This window comes from Hippoglossus hippoglossus, chromosome 20 (genome assembly GCF_009819705.1).
Source record: "Hippoglossus hippoglossus isolate fHipHip1 chromosome 20, fHipHip1.pri, whole genome shotgun sequence".
In the NCBI taxonomy this organism is placed as follows: domain Eukaryota; kingdom Metazoa; phylum Chordata; class Actinopteri; order Pleuronectiformes; family Pleuronectidae; genus Hippoglossus; species Hippoglossus hippoglossus.
Window position 1 is genome coordinate 6,947,849 of NC_047170.1, and position 22,016 is coordinate 6,969,864.

At 42.7% G+C, this 22,016-nt stretch overlaps 1 protein-coding gene and 1 long non-coding RNA gene across 3 annotated transcripts in view; one reads left to right on the plus strand and one right to left on the minus strand.

Moving 5' to 3' along the window:
• Positions 1-3,676: 3,676 nt before the first annotated feature.
• The window catches only part of LOC117753823 (guanine nucleotide exchange factor VAV3), an 85,151-nt gene continuing 66,811 nt past the window's right edge, over positions 3,677-22,016 (minus strand). The window contains exons 20-28 of one of the 2 annotated variants that reach the window (XM_034572235.1): positions 19,683-19,813; positions 16,783-16,848; positions 16,129-16,163; positions 15,722-15,838; positions 12,875-12,962; positions 12,120-12,249; positions 6,756-6,836; positions 5,422-5,573; positions 3,677-3,763 (exon numbers count right to left, since the gene is read on the minus strand). In XM_034572235.1, the coding sequence (XP_034428126.1) occupies positions 3,719-3,763; positions 5,422-5,573; positions 6,756-6,836; positions 12,120-12,249; positions 12,875-12,962; positions 15,722-15,838; positions 16,129-16,163; positions 16,783-16,848; positions 19,683-19,813 (845 nt within the window). In that variant the 3' untranslated portion in view covers positions 3,677-3,718. The remainder of the gene's footprint in view (positions 3,764-5,421; positions 5,574-6,755; positions 6,837-12,119; positions 12,250-12,874; positions 12,963-15,721; positions 15,839-16,128; positions 16,164-16,782; positions 16,849-19,682; positions 19,814-22,016) is intronic. The other variant, XM_034572236.1, reaches the window with a different exon arrangement.
• On the plus strand, positions 5,580-14,472 carry LOC117753824. Its single transcript, XR_004612313.1, has 3 exons — positions 5,580-5,803; positions 7,434-7,439; positions 14,462-14,472. It is a non-coding gene; the product is annotated as an uncharacterized LOC117753824 (long non-coding RNA).

Sequence of the window (22,016 nt, forward strand, 5' to 3'; positions counted from 1 at the left end):
TGCTACACAGTCAGGATTGCACGGTTTTTAGAGTTAGGCCACAGCGGTCGGGTACCATGGAGACGTTACACTGAATGTACACTGGGAACAGCAGTAATCTTTGGCTTCATTGGGACAACAACACATGGGCATGGATGCAAAGCTCAGGCAAGACGGGGACACTGATGGTAAAACTACATGACAGGAGGGTGGAGGAGTTTCAGCCCAGGAAAAAAAGCCTAATTCTTTCACGTGTGTTTCTGCTCAGGTGGGTACGGAACATGTCCTCACGTGTTGGTTCAGGAGATTGTATCCCAAAACCCCTGCTGGGCTAAGACTTGCTCAGCCCTGAATCCTGTCAAAACGCCTCTCCTCACGTACGCAGTGTGTGTCTCCGCATACGGAAGTGATCTGTGCACACACTGTACATGAGGAGATAACAGTGGTGTGAGCAAATCCTAATTCATCCTCTAATTGGCGTCATTTCTCTCCGTCTATTAATTTGTGGTCAAATTAAACTAGTGCTCATTTTGCTGTGGTTGTTTATAGAGAGGCTTCCCCCCTCCTCTCTCTCTCTCCCTCCTCTCCTAATACTGAATCATCTATTCTCCTCCCGCCAACATATGGCGTCGGCTGCTACAGCCTACGGAGCATCGGCACGAGGATACGGCACACAGAGAGAAACCGAGAAGACGGGAGATTGGATGAAAGATAGATGCCGGTGAAAGGGAGGTAAAGAAAGAAAGAGGGAAGGGAAGTGACATGGGGAGAGGGGGAGCTGACAGAGAGATGGATGCAGGCGGGTCGTCGAGGTGAGGAGATGGTGTAATGATTAGATCGCAGATACCCTTGAGCCTTCCTCCCGTCCCTCCTGCGCACAGGGAGAAAAAAAAAAAATCTGGGAGCTCACTCGGAGGGGATGAAGGCCTGCAGTTGTAAATGGCCCCGCTGTCAGGGCTCATCTGGGCGGAGGAGGGAGTGCGGGAGTGGATTAGAGGAGCCTGCTCTGCCTCGCCAGTTCTCCCAGGACGGCAGAGAGACGTGTGCTGGATCACATTCTTCCTGCCGCCACTCTCTAAGACTTCCTGAAGATCTACATTTCTACATCTAGTGTTTGACTGATCAGGGAGGTTTTAAGAAACAAGGGCTCCTACTGATTCTGGAGTATCAGTAAAGTGTTGATGAACATGATGAGCAGGTTCAAATCCAGATAAACCGGAATTTAGTGTGATACTTTGAGGCGTTTTTCTAAATCTACTACTCTGCTTCCATACACACTGTTCACCTCCTAATCAGATGATGTCATCTCCAAACTTCACCAAGTCCAGGGTGACTGCTCGGAGAGGAAGAGATGTGTTTAGGATGCCTCCATCTAGTGGTCACTTAACGACACTGTTGATGGAACCAAATAGGAAATGTGAGACGATTTAAAAAAAAACACATTAATGTGATCCTTCTCTTTTGACTGAGAGCAAAAATATTTTTGTCACATGTCATAAAGGGATGGAGTGGCAGGTCTGGCAGGGGGTTATTAATCATTTTCAAACATAATGGCTCCATTGAGTCAATGCAAAGGTTCTTACTGAGATTCACTGGAGACATGTGACAGGAAGACGAATATGTGACGTGGGGGGGGCGGGGGTGAAGATAAAAATGGGAGGATGGAGATGTGATGGAGGATGAAGACCTGCTGGGGGGAGGATGACGCCTCTGAACTGAAACAGTGTCCTGAGGACTGTTTCCAGAGGCTCCCTCCCCTCACGTGATATTAAAACTCCAACAATGTCTGGACCAGTTTCCCATTTAACATTAAGACAGGGAGGATTTTTTTTTTAAAACGTCATGCAGAGATGTGTGAAAGTGCTGTTAGTCTGAGGCGAGAGGAGGGAAACGGGGAATGTAACCGAAGACAAACTTTTCTTTGACGTCAGATGACGACAGAAAGGACATGTGGAAAATTTGGAGAGTAACTGCTGCCTCCTTACAGAAATCACCAACCGTGAATTAAATAAAACACTTAATATGTACATATTTGAAACAAAGGAGTGTAGTTTGTTATACAATACAAAGAACCATGGCTGCACAGTGCCAGCTGCTCAGTCTCACCTCCAGATGTAATTTGATCACTGCTCTATATCTGATGTCCTCCACCGACTATATGTTGCTGTGTATTAACATTATAAGTGCGTTGTGCAGCGTGTTTAAAGATATTCATTCCCGCAAATGTGGGAAAAGCCTCTTTTCACTGTGGATTAAGGAGACGTGTGTGTTATGTATATACCAGGGTGAAGCACAGAGGAGGGAAAAGCCGGAAAAAGGTTTCTGAAAACAGATTTCACTTCTTTTGAGTTCAAGTGTTGAGACTTCACCTTTGAAAATGTTATATTTTTCTGGTCAAAAGAAGTTCTCAACATTGCAGATGCTCAGTTTCTGCCAAAGTTGTGTTCTGCAGGGGAAAAGAAACTATGGAAAAGAAACATTCTGATGTTGTACCTACAGTTTCCGTATCCATCATATCTGCACATGATGGAGCTGAAACAAAACTCAAGTCGTGCTGGAGAAGCAAAGACAGCAGCGAAGGAAAAAGACAAAAAGAAGTAGAGAGATTGGCTCGTCTCTTTTCCTCTGTTTTATGTTACCGGAGCAGGTGGCTTGTGTTCCCCGACACTAATGCCTCCACTAAGATAAAACCCTCAGTGAACGTTCTCCTGTTGACAGAGCTGCCACCGATAAGAGCGGCGGATCGCTAACGGCCAAGACAACTGAAAACATGAGAGGCCGGGCTGCAGATAAAGAATGGAGGAGGTGGGAGGAGGAAAATAGGAACAACAGCGATCAATTACTGGCAGTGTGCAGCCACGCTATCCGACTCCATCCCTCTCTTAAATCTCCTGTAAGTGTGTGTGTGTGTGTGTGTGTGTGTGTGTGTGTGTGTGTGTGTGTGTGTGTGTGTGTGTGTGTGTGTGTGTGTGTGTGTGTGTGTGTGTGTGTGTGTGTGTGTGTGTGTGTGTGTGTGTGTGTGTGTGTGTGTGTGTGTGTGGTGATGATGTGGAGGAGTGGGTGGTGTGGATGTGTGAATCTGGGTCATCAAATCATCAATAACCACCTGCATTAATGGAATAAACACACAGGCAAGGTCAGAACTGACTGAGATCCATCAGAGAGAGAAAGGAAAGAATGTATAGTGTCAGTCAGTGCAACTCTGGTCAGTCTATTTCCACATGGGGGGGGGGGGGGGGTGGATGGATGGATGAGCGCATGAATGGAAGAGTTGCATTTCAATGCTGACTTTTCACAGTCCTTGCTACGACCGACTAGGCGAGCAGAAACAGGTGGGAGCTGGGGGCTGCGGCTGGAGACGAAGAGGGTGAAGGGGGAATTATGGATGGACGGATGAAGTCGGGGAGGGATGGGGGGGGTGTCTGGCGAGGGCTTGTGTCCTGCTGACAGGCAAGCTGCTAGTTGATGGAGTCACTTAGCCTCGCCGAGTCGACCAGAGGCGGTCGGGCCCATGCGCGTCCGTAGCGAGCTGCAGCCCTTTTCTCTCTCTCTCTCTCTCTCTCTCTCCCAGAGGCCTCTGGGATGGTTGCGGGCGGCGGAGGAGAGTAAAGCCGTGACACCTGGAGCAAGCAGCGTTGCAGACGCTCACTCTGTCTGTCACTGTTATGTGCTCAGTGCACTCATTCCACTGCCGACATTCTTCTTATTCTGTCTTACTTTTCCTCCCACGGCAGACATTTCACTCCTCACTCTCCTCTACGTATGTGGATGGAAACCAGCCCACCTGAAGAGAGAGAGAGAGAGAGAGAGAGAGAGAGGTGGGTGTGAGTCGTTTTACAGGCTTTCACTGAGCATCAGTTATAATTTATAGTGAACCCATTTCCCTCAGATTCCCTTAACTTTTTTCTAATGAGTGATTTCCTACATGTACCAGAATGCCCCTCCTTAAGAAACAAAAATAAAACCACATATTTTCTGTTGTGATGCTTTACTTGGGACATAACAAATAATTCCAAGGATTTAACTTGGTCGAATTCAAATCCAGAAACATTATAATTATTACCAATAAAAACATCAATCAAAGAATATAGATTAATAAATAATAATTAATAAAACTATATCAATGATTATCAAGACAATTTTCATCACTAGCCATATAAAAAAGGTTCAACATATATCAATATATTACTTATTTCAGATTTATAAAATGTTATGAAGTGTCATTCTCTGCTCAAAGAAAAGTAGAAAAAAACTACAACCTTTATTGGGGATGCAAAAATTTGTCTTAATATAAACGTACTTAAAATAAAACATGTAATAATATAATTATTTATCACTGATATAAACATATATATAATTTTTTACCATATTGTCCTGTACTATTTAAACCTCAACTTAACAATAATAAATGACTTAATTTGGCACCTGACCTCCAAAGGAAATCTGGACCTGAGACAGAAGTAAGAATTGAATAAAGCACAATGTCAGTCGAAATGCTAAGCTAAGCTAACCAGCTGCTGGCATCAGCTTCTTTCTGAAATGTGAAACTGTTCCTTTAACTGTGTGTTCAAACAGAGTATGACATGAATGAGCTAAAAATGTTTGGCAGTCATTTATGTTTAAGTTTCAAACTTAGCTTGAACATTTCAACAAAAAGAGCTCTTTAAATAAATATTGGCGGCAAATATCTTTTCACAGATTTACAATAGCATGTTTAATCACATTATTTAAAGAGCCCAACCAATGTCCTTTAATTTGACCACTTATAGTGACAGACACTCAACAAGAACCTGGTATTTCATTCCATTGAGACGGTGGTATTACCCAATCGAAAACACAGACTGAGCCGACTGTTTCTCAGCCAGTCGTGCCAGTTGTTTTTCCTGGTCGAAGGCGCTAAACAGACACAAACAGCACTCCACCGCCTCTACACACAGCGTTTAGTTTCCTCCAGAGCCGCATCAACACACACATCAGCCTCAGTAAAAGAGAAAAGCCTCTTCATTTACCGCAGCTGTTCACAAAACACACTCAGACGCATTACCGAGGGCTGCAACACACACAGACACACACACACTCACACACACATGCAGGCTCTGAGTGGGAGTCAGAATACCTCCCTGCATTCAGTACCAGGATCATCTCAGAGCTGTATGCCTGATTACAGAGCGCTCTCGGTATGGGATTGGAAAATGTTTGCGTTTAAGTCGCAGCGGCAAGCGAACTCTTCCAAGTGAGGATATGTGGAAAAACGAGTACCTGACAGAATAAAAAAAAGTACTGACTAAATCTGAAATTGTCCCGTCCTGCTACCTGCAGCTAAAAGGAGATCACGACTATATACACATAAGCGAAGCATAAAACCACGTATATTCTCTATTAAAGACTTTTTTAAAGTGGACGAGTTGGAGGTTGTGTTTGCGTCCTAAGGCCGCCACTCACCCTGCTGTTGACCTCGCCTCGCCACCAGCCGTTGGCTCCTGACTTGGTGTAGATCTTCACCACCTCGCCCTCCTGCAGCGAGAGCTCCCGGGTGTCACGCGAGCTGAAGTCGTAGCGTGCGATCGCCACACCGATCACTTTGGGGGTGAACACTGGAGAGGGAGAAGGTGGGTGAACAAAGAGAAAGGAGGGTTAATGTTGTGTTGAAAAGACAATGAAGATAACTTTTAGCAGCAGCACTTTGGGACACAAACACAGATATGGAGATGGAATCTTGCTGATATATAATGAGTTTACATTTAGATACAAGGTTTAATGAAGACATTAAGATTCATTGAGATTGGTCTGCTGTCATTCCCATTCCGTAAATTCTCAAATAGGAGTATGATATACACCTCATATACATATTTAAAACGGATTGCACTAACTGATATATATTTATTTTAACGTAACTGAGCGAACTGACCAAACTAAGGTTAGCTTGCTCTAAATTGCATGAAAGTAAAACAATTTCTCTACGTATCTACATTACATTTACCTGATCTAAAACAATAGAAATGATGTTAAAGGAAATTATTTTTCTTGTGTGAGTTTTCAGACTCAACCTCATTGGTTCAATCTCTTGTTTAAGATGAAAAAGAAGAATATCCCCGATGCTACAGGGTCTTGTAGTCGTATAGCTTTAAAATAGCTACTGCTCTGACTGCTGTGTGTGTGTGTGTGTGTGTGTGTGTGTGACTGGACATCCTGTCGAGGAGACAGTGGCATAAGTGACAGATGTGGTGCAGGTTAGCTGGTCACCACTGCTCCGTGCCGCCCTGCTGGCATTCGTCTTCCTGCAGGTGACTCGGCCTGCGCTAAGCTCACGGGTGGAAATGAAATGTCAGACCTCTAGAAGCTGCCTGTGGGGACAGAATATCTACTATAGAGCAGCTCTATGTGTACGTCCATGTTTACTGTGACGGACAGACACACACAGACAAGAGGACACACACCGAACTCACAAATGTCTCTGAAAACATCTCTAGCACACTGGCACCGACATGAAAAAAATGTACAGACACATGCACAAACTCACATACAGTACATGCATGAATAAAATAAACAGTCCCTACTCTCCACACGTGACGACATGTACAGTATGTCACTATGCAAGAGGTGAGATGGTGTAATGGGAAGCTCGATGGCAGATGTAAAGGCAGAGATTCAGGCGATGATGTGAGAGCACTGGGCTGCAGCCAGCATGCCAAGCAGCCTTCCACATGAAAGCGAGGAGGGAAAGAAATACAGTGACAGCGAGCAGGCAGAGAGAGAGAGAGAAGCGATACCTGTACCTGACCAGAAGGGAGCAGAGGAAGGAGGCACAAAGCTGTAGCCGGCAGGAGTTACAAAAGAGAGGCCGCAGAGCAATGGGGCTATGGCGGGGCAGGGCAGGCCAGGCAGGGGGCGGAGGGGTGCGAGAGTGGGGGGAGGCCGGGGATGGTTGTGGGTGGCAGGAGAGAAAATCAAGAGAGAGAAAATAAACAGGTTTAAAGAAAATCCCAGTTCGCAGCTTTTCGTTTTTTTTCAGAGGAAAAAAAGAACAGAGTCGCAGTTTGATAAAGAATAAGTGACGGCAGGCACAGGAGGAGATCTGGTAGCAGCTCCTCCACTGATGTTCAGCGCTTAATTATTCTGTATTTACACCGATCAGCCCGATGTTAACACTGTGATTTGAAATCAACATTTTTAACTCATTAGGGATCAGATGTCTGGTTTAAAACTGTTTGTCAATACTGGAAATTCAACCTTAAAGCAGTTGTTCTTAGAGTCTAACTTGTATTATCTGTTGGTCTTCAAGCTGTTATACTGCCTCCTCCAACCAGTGTTGCTTCAGTACATCATTTTTTTTTTCCAGACTTTTTTTCCACGTTAGTGACCTTTGAGTCAAATCTGATCAGCTAATCCAAATGACTGGTCCAGAATTGAAAAGGAAAGAAAGAAAGGCAGCCTTGAGAAATCCTGTTCAAGAGGCCAGTGTGATCTTGACCTTTGACTAATAAAAATTGCATTAGGTAATCTGAGAGTCTAGGTAACATTTGTGCCAAATGTGAAAGGATTATTTTACGTGTTCACAAGGCCAAACAGTAATAAAAAGAAAAAAATCCCTGTGGGGGGGTTTCTGATGACGTTGTCACATTCACAAGAGCATGAGATCACCGTGACCTTTGACCTTCTACAACCAAAATCGAATCACTTCTTCTTTGAGTCCAAGTGAACATTTGTTCCAACTTCAAAGAAATCCTCAAGGTGTTCCTGAGAAGCTGCATTCTTAAGACCAACAACATGATTTAAAAAGGTCAGAGTGACCCTGACCTTTGACCTTCGACCACCATTATCTAATCAGTTTATCCTTGAGTCTAAGGGAACGTATGTACCACATTTGACCTATTTATCTCAAGTCATTCTCGAGATATCCTGTTCACAATGGGACAGAAGGACAACCCCAAAACATAATGCCAATGGCTGGTGTAGAGGCATAAAATTACACTTGCAGGCATGGAGTGGGTTATATATCACAACATTTGTCTAATTTCCATATCCAAATCTTTAAAGAAAAGATCACCGTGGAGGGCTGCTGAACAAATCCGCACCAGCGCTATGATTCAGCTGAAACATGCAACGACGACACACATTGTTTCCAATTTGCCAACAGGATGTCTCCATCATTAATGGGGGGCGACATCTTCACTTGTGTATTTAATTGGTGGGAACATGCAGTGTGCTCACAATTACTGCAGAGGGAATAAACGTCTGTTTGCATATTCACAAAGACAATCATCCAGCTGCAATGCAGCCACGACTGATAGTCACGGTGTCAGCGCGGCACATTTCTCTACTTGAAACAGTAGCCGAGCCTTTAGGGTTACACAGACGGCTCGAGAAATACCCCCACCATCAAGTCAGCGACTGAATTTGTATTTTTATCCACCTTCCAGTATTTCTACTGGCAAAAGCTACAAGCATCGATCCCAGCAATGTCTGGGAGTCAGCAGAGTTGGTGCCTTGCTCCCGTGAGCGGAACCTCTAACCCTGACAGTATCAGTACCTCAGCCTTAATGGATAAATTAGACTCCATTACGTTATTTTGGAACGTCAACGTGGCCAATATGGCACGAGTTCAGTCGTGGGACGATGCTGATGCTGGAGTACAAACAGACTTTACAGTATTCGATATAAGTAGACGACGTAATAGGTCCCAGAAAAGTTCAACTAGAATTAAAATGTCTATCTGGACGATGGAGAAAAATCAACTAAATAGGCAAATGCAAGAAAGTCTTTCAAATCAATCAATCAACTACAAAAATGACCCCAAAAAGACAAGGGGCGACCCGATGGCAGAATGCATGGACCGTTGACTGCATGCTTTTCTAAACATTTCCTATCTGTATTCACCATTAAGAATAAAATATCCTAAGTAGACTGGCACTCAGAGAGCCCATTCCTCTGCCAAGGATCAACAGTCCCCCATTTAAATTCACTCCATCCAAATTTTTATTCTTATTCCAATTTTTTATTTGGATCTGCATCAAATTGCAGACACTAATAATATCAGTCCCATAAAAATGTCTCATTTGTATTTCATTAAGATCCATGAATTATTAAAGGAAATCTCTCAAAGTGCAAAACAAGTCCTGGATCCAGACCAAAATTCTCTCCTGACTGCTACTGCTTAGAAATCCTTTCAGTTATTTTGTGTAATATCGCCCACAAACAAAACAACCAATAAACACACGAACAGAGGGGAAAACAGAAAAATTACCTACAGCAAAGTAAGTAATGTGTGGGGTTAAAGCCTATGGAATTATTAATAAAGTACAGTTTATTACAGCCAACAAACAGCACTTTAAATGTGAGTTTTAACCCATTCTCAGTCCAGCAGCCCATTCACAAGTTCCTGAACCCGCCCCTGCACAGGAGCCTATATTTCAGCCAGCGGGAATAGAAAATCTAATCCCCACAAAGGCAGATAAATGCCCGAACTTTGTGAAAAATGTGCCGCTCCCAACAATGCTGCTGGCAAGTTAACAGGCCGGGGTTATTGATATGCTGTACGGGGGAGCGGGGCTCCAGCGGTTTTTAAAATGAATTCTAATCAGCGCACTGAGAGACAGCTCAGCAACCCCTAATGGTGTCTAGGTATGAGCAATATGAAGAGGGATCGCCCTCCACTTCAAACAGCCACCAAAACACCAGCTGCATTTTACATGCTTCATTTTTGCTAAATCTGATTTGTGAACCTCACCAGAATACACAATGTGAGCTGGTGATACAAGAGGAGTACGCACACACGTACACACCCATTGTTAAATGACACATGTTTTTAGGTGGGGCTGCTACCACGGACACATAGTCATTTATATTTGGGGTTATTGTAGCTGATCGGTTAAACACGATCCGTCTAAACAGCTTTCACCTTCCGCAGAACACACAACAAAAGCCTAAACATTCATTAGCAGTCTTCCAGCAGTGCTCGAGGAGCACGCAAATCCAAACAAAACAGTCTTTTTTTTCGAAAACAGAAAGAGAGAAAACCAAGTCTGCACAGCGGGAGGAGGCTGCCCACAGGGCAGCGGAACGCACCGGAACCAAACCGATTTGGACGGGAGCCGCGTCGCCTCGTGTTGTGAGGCAGAGTTTGAACAACGGGCCTCCTCTACAACAAGCACACATCTCTGTACAATCTGTTCGCTCCTCTCCCACCAGGAATGTGATTGTCAGCAAGCCAGGACCTTTTTTTTTCTTCTTTTCTTCTCTTACACACAGTGGCACACAAGGTTCAAACGAAACCCCATTTTCCCACTGATTGTTGTAACTCAAAGACTTTCCATTAAGCGACTGATGGGCAGCGCTGCTTTGCTCGGCTCCCACACCGGCTTTAATACCTTCTTTTTTCTCCTGGCGTTACTTGAAACATTCAGCGTATGTGGCGAACAGCACTCTCTGCTTCACTCTGGCAGGTGGTAGACAATCAAATGTTTGAGAATGTGTTTGTTTTTTTTAAAGCCGTTCCCACGCGACATTATCAGCAGAGCCACTAAAACAACGGAGGAGAGCGATTTAATACAAAGTAGATTCAAGCTTTCATCACAAACTGCCCAGTTTGGCAATATTCTGCAGTTTGATCTGTTGCTCCATCGTCTCTCATCTCTTTTAAAGTCTCATTTCAAAGTTACACATCCCACACCTGTTCACTGCCACGTCACTGGACGCGGCGTTTCAGTCCCGGGGAACATCATGTCCAACAGCTGAATGCTGAGAGGAACCAGGTGAGCTGCAGGAGTGAAATACAAAAACTGCAGAGAAAAGAAGGAGCAACAGCTGCACGGATAAATAACCATCAGTGCACCGCAGCTACAAAGACTCGCAAAAAGTTGTGCCGCTCCCAAAGTGTTGGTGGCAACAGCTGCTCGTCTTCAGGTTTGTACGTCTCGTTCTTACACAGGGTAAAAAAAAAACACCACAACAAAGTTCTCCAACAACTTTGTGTGCAGCATTATCGCTGAAAATGTTTCTCGAAAGTGTAAAAGGATGTTTGTAGTAAGATGAGCTGACAACTGATGGAATTCTGTTTCTGAGCTTCTGTTTTTAATATATTATTGCAGCAATAAAGTTGTACTATTAAAACAATAAAGTTGTTATTTAGAGACAATTAATAAATGTTAAATAACAGACTAATAAAACACTTGGCAGCTTAATCCTCATACTAAATGTATTTCGATTTAAATAAAATGAAACCTCACCATTTTAATATTTATCACGTTAGATTAACGAATCACATAATAATGAATTTGAATTTGCTGCACAATCCTCCAGGTACGATATACAAGTCAGATTACAAATTGTCTTGACTCGTTGAAGGTTCCACCAGATAATGTCGCTCCCCTGAAACTCGGATCAATCAGATCCTCAGTCAGCAGCGTCCACAGAGAGTTATCAAATGTAATCACACGCTTAGTGGATTCCTCCAACCTCCGTTTGACAGGCGCGTCTGAAACAATTAATATCTGAGGAGCCTGAACCGTTCTTAACAACAGATATGGAGGCAGCTCCTTTATGGCTGTGAAGGCGCTCCCTAGAGAATCGCGGCGGAGAGAGAGTCGGGGGGGACGACGGGTAAGAAAACAGAGGAGGCAGCGTCTGGAGTGAAGAGAGCATGGGGACAGAACAGGTTAGAGGTTGAGAGGAGCGTTATTGATCAGCTGAAGCGTTAGAAGTCTGAGGCCTGGGATGTCCTGGGTAGAGCAAATAACCAATAAGTAATCAATCAATAGGACTTTACCAATAACCACTTAATTATTGAAGCAGAAATGCAAAAAAAATTGTGGTTTCTAGCTTCTTTAATGTGAAGCTTTTCTCTATCAAACTTAACGCTACTGGGTTTGGGGCATTTTTCACATTTTTCGCAAATTCAGACAAATGAGAAAAATAAAGATTGTTATGGCCAAATGACAAATGGGAACCCACTGACATTTTCTGGTAAACTAAGCCAATGTATCACTTTAAGCTTAAATTTTGCTCAAAACTGCTTTTAATCCTTTATCAATGTCTCTTCCATTGCCGACTGTTGCATTTTCACATTTAGAACCCTTCCTGGATAAAAGGTGTCTGGGGCGGTGGATTGTTTCTATTTTTAAAAACACTTCAGGTCGACTCACTGTTGCCACCCGACCGGTTGATGCGGTGCACAGCAGCGTTCTCCGCTTCCTGGAAAGGAAACTGCAGCGTGGTGTCCAGACTCCTGAAACCTTCTCTCAGGGAGTGGTGTTTGTAGTATTCGATCAGCTCCTGGACACACACACACACACAGGCAGTTATTGTAATTTATGTTTAACAGATGTCACATTTATCCTGAATACAGAAATACAAAAATGCATGTTTATGAATGTGTTTTTTTTAGCTCTTTCTTCAAAACTGATTACTTATAATACCACAGCACCTGTTGCTGCAGGTATTACGATGTAAAAACAATCATGCAGCACATTACAAAATTTTATGAAAGCTTACTATAGGTTTTAGTTAATTTATAACATTGACAGAGCTTTTGAAAAGGTTTTCTGACCCTAACAAATACATTTCAAACTACCGTGTTATAAAGACCCTGTATTGACACACATTGGTCATCAAATATTATCCTCGAAAACATGTTTTCTAGCCAATCTGAGATACAGAAAATACAGTCCTGGCATAAATAAGACTGGCGAACGTTTCCAATATGCGGTGGACTTATCTGTAATGCTCGAGCCCTCAGGCCAGTATAAACACATCTCTAATCATGGCTATTTTTGTGCACACAGCTAAAATAAAATTCAGGTTTTGACACTTCATTAAGTGAGCCCGATGATTTATTTATGAACTGCAGTGGTGGAATTTGAAAAAAAAAAAACAGAAAACAGGAAGGAAAAAAACTCACTAATATGCTCCTGAACTTCTTGTTCTCTGCGATGTAGAAGCAGCACTCCTTGGTCAGGATCTTTATGTGCTTCACGTCGTTGTTGTACCTGCGAACCATTGAATAAGTTATGAGTGTAATTTCCTTCTCTGATCACCGCCATCGATCGGTTGGCCCGGCCCCTGGCTCCTGTGGAGGGGGCGGTGGTTGGTGTAATGCATGGAGTCCCAAAGGTTTGTGACACGTGAATGATGGGTTGTCAGCAGAAAATGTGCCCGAGTGTATAAACCCCCCCCCCCCTCCATCCCACCCCGCACCAACTGAGCTCCCATACTTGTGTTTGCATTAGCAGGGTGGCTGATGGGACTAGAGGAGGAAAGGCTGCCATTCGCTGATTATCAGTAATTGTTTGATTGGCTGTGCCGACTGCACCAGTCAGCTGGTTCCTGGTCTCTTATTATGTGACAGAGTCTTTGATGTTATAATGTAATTATCAAGTGATTCTGATAGTTGCTTTCATCACTTCATTGTGACCTGAGGATAATTAGACACTGTTCTTAATTGCAGCTGACCTGACCTGAACTGACAAACAGGGGGCAGCATAACACACAATCAATTACTAACAAGATGCATTCATAAAGAGCAGGTATATCACTTCTCCATCTCCAGGCTCTAACCCACCCAGTTGTATTGAAAATGTTTGGACACTGGTTCTGGTCCTGGTTCAGGTCTTGTTTATTAGGAGCAGAGCTGGACTATATATATATATATACTACAGCATTTTGTAGGACACTGTTACTATCATGTTTTCTATGAACACAATGAAGAAATGTTTATGTATCATTTGAGTCTCGGATAGGTGGATCTTAACAGACGACACGTTTGTTTCCCAATAGAACCTCTGATGTTTCAGTACAATCTCCATTTACAGATACTCCTGCATTATTAAATTAACAAGCTGAGTTCCTTCAGCAAAGAGGTTATGTTGGGCCTTAGCGGAGGTATATGTGCTATCTGACTGCCCTTCTACTTTTCATTTAAACCAGAGAGATTTTGCACTGGAGTGTTTCTGGATCACGATCAGATGTCAATAAAAGCAGAGATCTAATCCTTTTGAACGAGCTCCTGTTTCCAGTCTTTATGTTATGCTAAGCTAACGGGATCACGGTATCTCTTGGCAAGGCAGCAAATGCACATATTTCCTAAAACGCTACACTTTCACAGTTTTACATGTACAGGTCTCACTGGTGATGTGACAGTATTGAGAGTAAACTAGTTTGAAGATTTCAGGATTCATAGAGTGTTTTGTTTTTCAGACTCTCTCCTGTGTGTGGCCAGAGCTACACAGGAAGCTGCCTCCACTTTGCACAGAACTGTGGTCGCTTGGCTTTTTGAACACAATCCTCAAAAGCCCTCTGCCTGCTCTGCCGAGTGAAACAGGCGAAGTGTGAGGGGACATTTCTCTTTGTGAGTAATACTTTTTGAATGTTGTTCCCAGAGCTACAAAGGCTTCCTCTCTACTCAGCTTCTCTCTTTCATGGGGCAGTTTTTAAAACTATAAAGGCAGTCGTCCTTTCTGTGAGGGGGGAAAAAAAAGGGCACCAAAAGAATTAAATGAAGTTTAAAAGAGTGTTTGTATCGGTCAGTGAAGTCCACTTTCTCCTTATGGAGGGAAAGTGTTTCAGCTCAGAGACTAAACTGGTTTCCTTTCCCTGCCTGCACTTGCACCATTGCCATTCATCTGGAGTACAGAGAGAAGTTACGGTGAAAATATACAATTTGTTAGTTCCTCATTCTAAAGATTCAAATGGCTGTATGAATACTGTTACATGTGTCTCCTCTGAGGCCCTGCTCCATGATAAGCATCTTGGTTTGGTCAGTGTCTCACATCATCGCTGTGGTTAACCACAGACTCAGAGGAAAGGTTCGAAAAGGAACAATAACTGGCTCATTCCATGATTGTCATATATCTGGGAGTAATATCTGGTCAATACTGTGGTTTGGTTGAAGGCACCAGACAGAAAAAGGAATAACAATAAAATGTGATGACGGTCAATAGCTGAACCTGAATACGTGCATAATTCTATCGTAGTATCGAATGTTTATTTTTGTGGTTACCACTTATCTTTTATTTCATTTACTTTAACAGACAATAAAACCTCAACCTGTCAATCTTCATAAAAATATTTCATCAAATAGTCCAGACATGTTTTGTTTCTACACAGACAATTTAGAATGTTCAGACTCTTGATTATCTGGCATTCACATATTTAGGGAAAACTCATTCTTTACAGAGTTTGCTCAAAGATCACCTGTATTATGTATGACAACACAAGATAAAGATGAGATATTACACTCATATTCAGGTTCATAACTTTTCCTTATACTGTTAATTGCTGCAGGCCCTCTTTTCAGCCACTGTCTGAAACACTTGGTTTTAGCTCCTGACTCATCAAGGCCCACCTCTCCTGATAAAGCCCAGTCTGCTCTGATTGGCCAGCTGGCCCTCTCTGTTGGGATTGGTCAAAGGCCTCCAGCGCATGTGGGAAATGTTGGCTTCGCTCTAACGTTACATGGCTTTGTAACGGGACGCACCAGACTAACTGCGAAGTATGTGTTAAGCATATCGGGTATTGTGATGTCACATGACATCACGATGATGGGAAAGTATCGTGTTTTCTGTGGGGGAGAGTATTTCCCTATAGCGCAGACTTCTTAACAATGCAGGACTTTTTACACAAAATAACCTATATAGCTCACTAGAGGAAAGAAAACCTTAGAAACCATATGTCTCCTTCTATCCATGCTGATTAAAGTTTGTTGTGAACTTTTCTGTGTTGAAAGTGTTGCTAGAGAGAGCAGACTTACTTTATGCTGATGGCGTACTCCGTGAACTCTTTGCTGCGATGGCGGACCAGGTAGGTGCTGTTGACCCTGTTGATGAGCTCTGTCTCTGCCTGCAGCCGCTCCATGGGCCCAGCGAACCTACGACCCAGCAGACAAAAGGAGCGTTGAGGAGGAAAAACAAACCCGACCACCTGAAAACTGAAGTCACCGTCTGTCTCTGCACTGCTGATCACATTTGTCTCGTAAAATCTCTGTGCTAGATTCCTACTTCCAGGTTTCGAGTCGAGCCTCACCACTTAACTCTGATCTTCAGTATTAAGTTGGGTGAACTGACACCTGTGTTTAATGAGCTTTTTATTACAGCCATTAACTTTCACCTTCTCACTCGCACACACATTCAGGGTGAGAACGCTTGTTGGTGAACGTACCAGGGTTGAGTGGAGTAATCGACGGGCTTCGGGACCTGGAGAAAAGAGCAAAAGTGATCATGTGATATTGTTTTTCCAAGACATGATCACTCATCTGACATCAATATGACTTGTCACTGCAGTAACATCGTGTACTCGGCGCCCAGCTCCGCAGCACAACACTGTTTGGCACTTTTACACCAAACAATAAAACTAAGCTAAGCGCCCCTTCTTATCTTTACGACATTGTCGACATGGTGATTACAAGTTGTTGTCTATTGGTGGTTCTCACGTTTGTGGAGCAGTTGTTTTCATTTCATCAAATGGAACATGACAACCAGTGGCAGGGAGAAGATTTCATGTATTTAAAAGAGACACACACCATCTTTACACTCCAGGTCTAGTGTTGCCTGCTCTGTATAAGATATGATTTTGTTCTTTGCCTCTTATTGACAAAGCAAATTAGAGAATAAACCACATTTATCTTATAGAACCTGCCAAGTTCCTTGTTCTCAGAACAAAAAACAAACCCTGTCTCTCTTATCGTGCCAGGCTAATTGGCACAGCCCTGCTCCGAATTTCCCAATCATGATCACGTCACTATACTGCAAGTAAATACATGTGGCCCAGTAGTCGCTGCTGCTGTAGGAAGGACAAGAAGGAAACGCTGCTTACACATGGACAAGGCTTCACAGCGTCGCTTGGAAAGTAGCCAACCTCTTTCGTCGACAGGATTTTGCCCTGAAACCACAGAGAGATAATTGTGTTATATACATCTGGCCGACTCTGTCTCTATAATTCAGGAACAATTAGCTCGCAGTGAATGCAGAGCGGTGCAGAATGTATGGCCCTGGTTAGCGGTTGTTGAAATAAAGGCTGGCAGGAAGAGAGAAAGACGATGAGATCCTGATTCCTCCCATGGTGAAGCTTGGCGCCGTGATTTGTCAACACTGGAGAGACTCAGTCCAGATAAACAGGGGTTTCTCAGTGTAATTACTGAAGGAGGGTCAGGCACTGACAGTTTGATGATGTTGATTTCGTTCACTGAACTGGCAAAATGTTTGATTTCTATGGGACAGTAATTCAGTCATGGGTTCCACAGCTGGAATCTCCAAATCAGAGACTTTGTTATAAAAGAGCGTTGACAGCCATGTAAAATGATTGTTTCTAGTATGTAATAAATATCTTCAGGGGAAAAATAACTACATTAAAAATAAATTTTAAAACTATTAGCTTTAATGGAGTTACAGGTCCAAATGTGATTACATATACCGGCCTATTGTGTACTGTGGGGTTGGCTGGGCATTTTGTCCAGCATAAAATGATAAAATACACAAATGTATTACAGTGTCTGTTTGTGTATATGTAACAGATCCTCACTTATAAGTGAATTCCAGTCCAGTAGACTGCGGAAGTGACTACAATGTAATCTAATAGGGCAACAGCGTCAGTCCATGAAAACAAGTCTCTTGACAAAGAACCAGAATAACAATTTTAGCCTTTTAATGGCAATAAGAATCACTATTAGTGCACATTTTGTGAACTGTCGCAGTTGCCCCATAACATTACATTGTATTCTGCCGTGTCGCAGCTGCCACTTGATTGATTCTAAAATGTGTTGTGTACCATTCAGTTACACCCACATTTATATACATACAGGGCCCAAGTTGATATATCGGGATTCCCCTTTGACATGTTTTGTGTCCATACACATTTCACTCCACACTATTGACTTTCTGTCATTGAATGTGTTCTAATGAGGGAGCTGTTATGCATTTGAATATACCGTATGTGTAATTCACCCACATTCAACACATTAACTCATCCTACATGCAGTAAAAAACAATAAATAATTCAGTGATGTAAGTAAATGATATAATTAACAAAATATCAGACTCATATTTGATATAAGTTGTGAGAGTGGATGCATGAATGGCGTTCTGCCTACTCTACTAAGTGCCATTCCAGTTTGCAGCGTACTACCATGCAGCAGAACCAATCCACCTGTAGATATGCCCAGCGTTGTCTGTCAGTGTGTGTCGGGGATTTGAGCTGTTACTTAGAGCATTCGAGACCCCTTGCGTGTGTCACACAGGGAACAAGTTTTATATTACAGGAAGTAGTCAACTATGGGTTAAGGGGTGTGTTTTTAGAAAGTGCCGTGACTTGGTTCTAAGCCTGTTTCGCTGGTTTTGCAGTAACCTGCATCACATCCCTGCCTCCTCAGGACTCGTAATCAGTGCCTGCTGGAAAGCCGCGCTCTCCGCCGCATCCTCGCTAAGAGCGTGATAATGATTATAGCCGGTAACACTGACAGAGTGAACAGATGGCTGCTGTTGAATGAAATGAAATTACAGTGATCGATTCTATTTTTCACGCCCGCCCAGAGCAGGAATGATTACGCTCTGCTGGCTACAAAAGAGATGGATATTGAATGTTTGCCGACTGCGGAGCTGTAGCTGCCTCCAGTTAAGCTTTGACACTGAGTTAATTGAATTTTTTTTCCTTCCATTTTTATCTCTTTTGTATTAAGAAATGTGAGATTTGTTGGTCCCCTTACATTACATGTCCGCACAAAATGCAGCAGACGTGCATGTTAGTAGTAGTGTCGCCTTTTCAGGCCTCTGGTTAAATCACATTCTAATTATTGAGATGACTCTCATGTTCTCTCACACACACAGGAAGTGACCTCTACACCGAGGCGCATCATATTTCCTCATGTCTCTTGGAGCATGTATTTTCTCACGTTATATTTGCTTGCTAAAACAAACAAACCTCTCTCGTGTGTGGGAGTTTCACTTCCTTATAAGAAGTGCTGAGCTGTCTGTAACAGTCTGTGGGTGTATACGGGTTACTGAGGATTTTATTTTCAAATGCAGCTTGTTATTTAGAACTAACACACTTACAGTAAATAAAGTTATTTCTGCTTCCTGAGGAAGTTCGTACAGAGGACAATGGAGCAAAATCCGCATGACAGAAAGTCGAGATAAGACTTATACTCAACGCTTGATACGTATACACGGAGATGGAGCCTTGTATCCGTACTATGCGTAATTTTGTCTGTATTTCTCACGTTTTCCAAAAGCCACAGACGAAAAACAGAGACATACATATAAAATGGAGCAATACCACCAGAAACAATGGCGGGGGGCAATGTAGACAATAGGTAAAGAGAGACAATGATGGGACACGAGGAGGAAATTTCAACTATGGCCGAAATTGTTAAAGAAAGACTGTTAAAGAAATAGCGGCCGCATTAAAATGCGGCCGCTATTTCTTAAAAGTTACATTATCACAACCTCCTCTACCGTCGTCACGTTTGAAGAAACTCTCGACTTTGCGCTGCCCTCTTGTGGATGTATTGCTTAACACTCAACATAAAGGTCTTTTTTAATTATGAAGGCAGTGACTGTTACATCATTGTATCTCTTTTCGTACGTAAATGCAGCGTAAATGAGCCGTTAGATTCACTCACAGTGGGAGAAGTGAGAGCTTCGAACACACTAGGTCCATTTGTTCCTCATGTAAAACGTGAAATGAAGAGAGAGAGAGAGAGAGAGAGTGTGATGTCTGACCTGCCACCAGGGGCTGTGAAGGTCGGCGCAGAGTAATTCGATGATGTCACCCATCTGGATGCTGAGTGGTGCACCAGAGGTGGGGCACGGCACGCCAAAGTAGTTCCTGATCACCAGCATCTTGGGCAGACCTGGAAGACGGACAGGGTTAGTGTCTGCTGACCGTACATCAACACTACTAAAGTAAAAATTCAGAAGTTAATGTACATTTTAAAACATAGTTTACCAAACATTAACAATTCCTAATAAACTAAAGATTTTTGTCTAATTCTATATACAATATTGTGTTATTTGTTTGTAGTCCATATTCTTGGACATTATTTAAACATTTTAAGTAGTGTGCTATAGGTGGATTTTTATGTAATTATCTACTCTTTATTTCATGTTTTATCTTTTCTACTATGAATACATCATCTTAAAATAGAGATTGTTATCGCCATTTTGCCAAAGCATTTGTCTTTATCCAAAAAAGAAAAACAGGAGTGGCTTGTGTGAGTACAAGAATCTAGACCAAGACGTCTGTGTGTTTGTGTGTGTGTGTGTGTGTGTGTGTGTGTGTGTGTGTGTGTGTGTGTGTGCGTGTGTAAAATAGGGTGTAAATGTGCATGTTTCTCATTCTAAACATGCGTCTTTGCTCTACTAAAGTATTTATGGCCCCATTACAGATGGTAATGAGAGGGGGTAAACATGTGTACAAGCGCGCACACACACCCACACATACACATACGCACACACGCTGCCCTTGCAAATCATTTTATGATAACCATCTTACAGATAGCAGTTTATCCGATTATCAGGCTCGTAGATAAAGGGGTGAGTTACAGTGTGGACGCTGTTTACTGCTGCACAATGAGCTCAGTCAACAACATAGCTGAGGTTTGATGTAAACATGTACGAAAATTATATTAAAATCCTTTCCGATGTCATTCAGTGGGTTAGATAATGTCTTTGGAGACCATAGAAACACATAGAATCATCCTCCTTTCTGATGGCACGCATACAAGGACTAATGTAAATCTACTGCTCCACAGATAATGTCCCACTGCTGTAAAGGTTTACGTTCACTCGAGAGGAAGAACATCTTATTCAAGCTGAACCTGTTTGCTGGAATGACCGCAACCTGCTCTGCACCTGATTATTCAACATCCCATTATTTACAGAGAAATCACTCAAATTGAATAATCATAGATCTGTTGTGCAGCACCCACCCATGCCAAACAAGCGCTCGGTTCACAGTTCAACAAAGTGAAGTGTGCATATCTCTCTCTCTGAGCTGCACAGCGATAGTGTTGTGCAGGAGCACAATGAGACAGAAAGAAATTCGAGCAAGGCCTGCAGCTGAAGGCAAATAATAGACAAGTCAACAACATTGTACTGAAAGCTAACACATCTTCAGCCGCCTCGCTTCTCTTTCAGGGTCTGTTCCAGCACTGACATGTGCCGGCCTGCCTGAATAGGACTTCTAAAGACACAGGGCCGTGGAGAATTGAGTCCCCGGAGCGTGGAATACATTCCTACTCGCACAAGGACGAGCCATGTGTTAACGCACCTTTTGAAAACAGACAAAGAGAGCAGCGGCGAAATATTATGAGATGCTCGGAGCTTGGGCAATCAAATGCCTATTGATTTTAATGCATCTTCAGTCAGACATGATTTTCTGCAGCATAATGGATGAAGGGGTTGAAAAATGAGTTCTGAAGCCAGGTTTATGAGAGATTAAAGGCCCCTGGTGTGGTGTAGCCATGCACACACACACACACACACACACACACACACACACACACACACGTACACACGCACGCACGCACACACACAGCTTGAAAGATGCTGTATTCTAGTCCCATTCTACTGGAGACAAATTGAGAGACAGAACACAACAGAGGGAGAGAAGCAGAAATGCGGTAACTTGGCCATTTTGCCTCACTGGAGATTTGATTTAAATCTATGCTGCAATGATATAACCAGTTAATGGTTCACTTTCCTCTCTGACTGAACAAGGTTAGAAAAACCTACCGCCAATTTCCTGCTTGGTCTTGCAGATATATAATATCTAACTACAACTATTGCAATAGATGGATCACAACATGTAAAAGATGTGGGACTATAAGACAAAATGACAAAATCAATGTTGCTGTTTTTCTATTTTATATCATTTCAAAATAGTTTTGGACTCTTTGGAGTCAAACTAAAGGAGCAATATCACATGTGAGGGGTATTTTTTCCCAATATTATCTTTGTTAGATAACACTATTATAGCTTAAAGTTTCAAAGTACTTTCAAGATCATCAAATCCATATATAAATCCACTTAACAGAAAAAAATGTGTTAATTAGT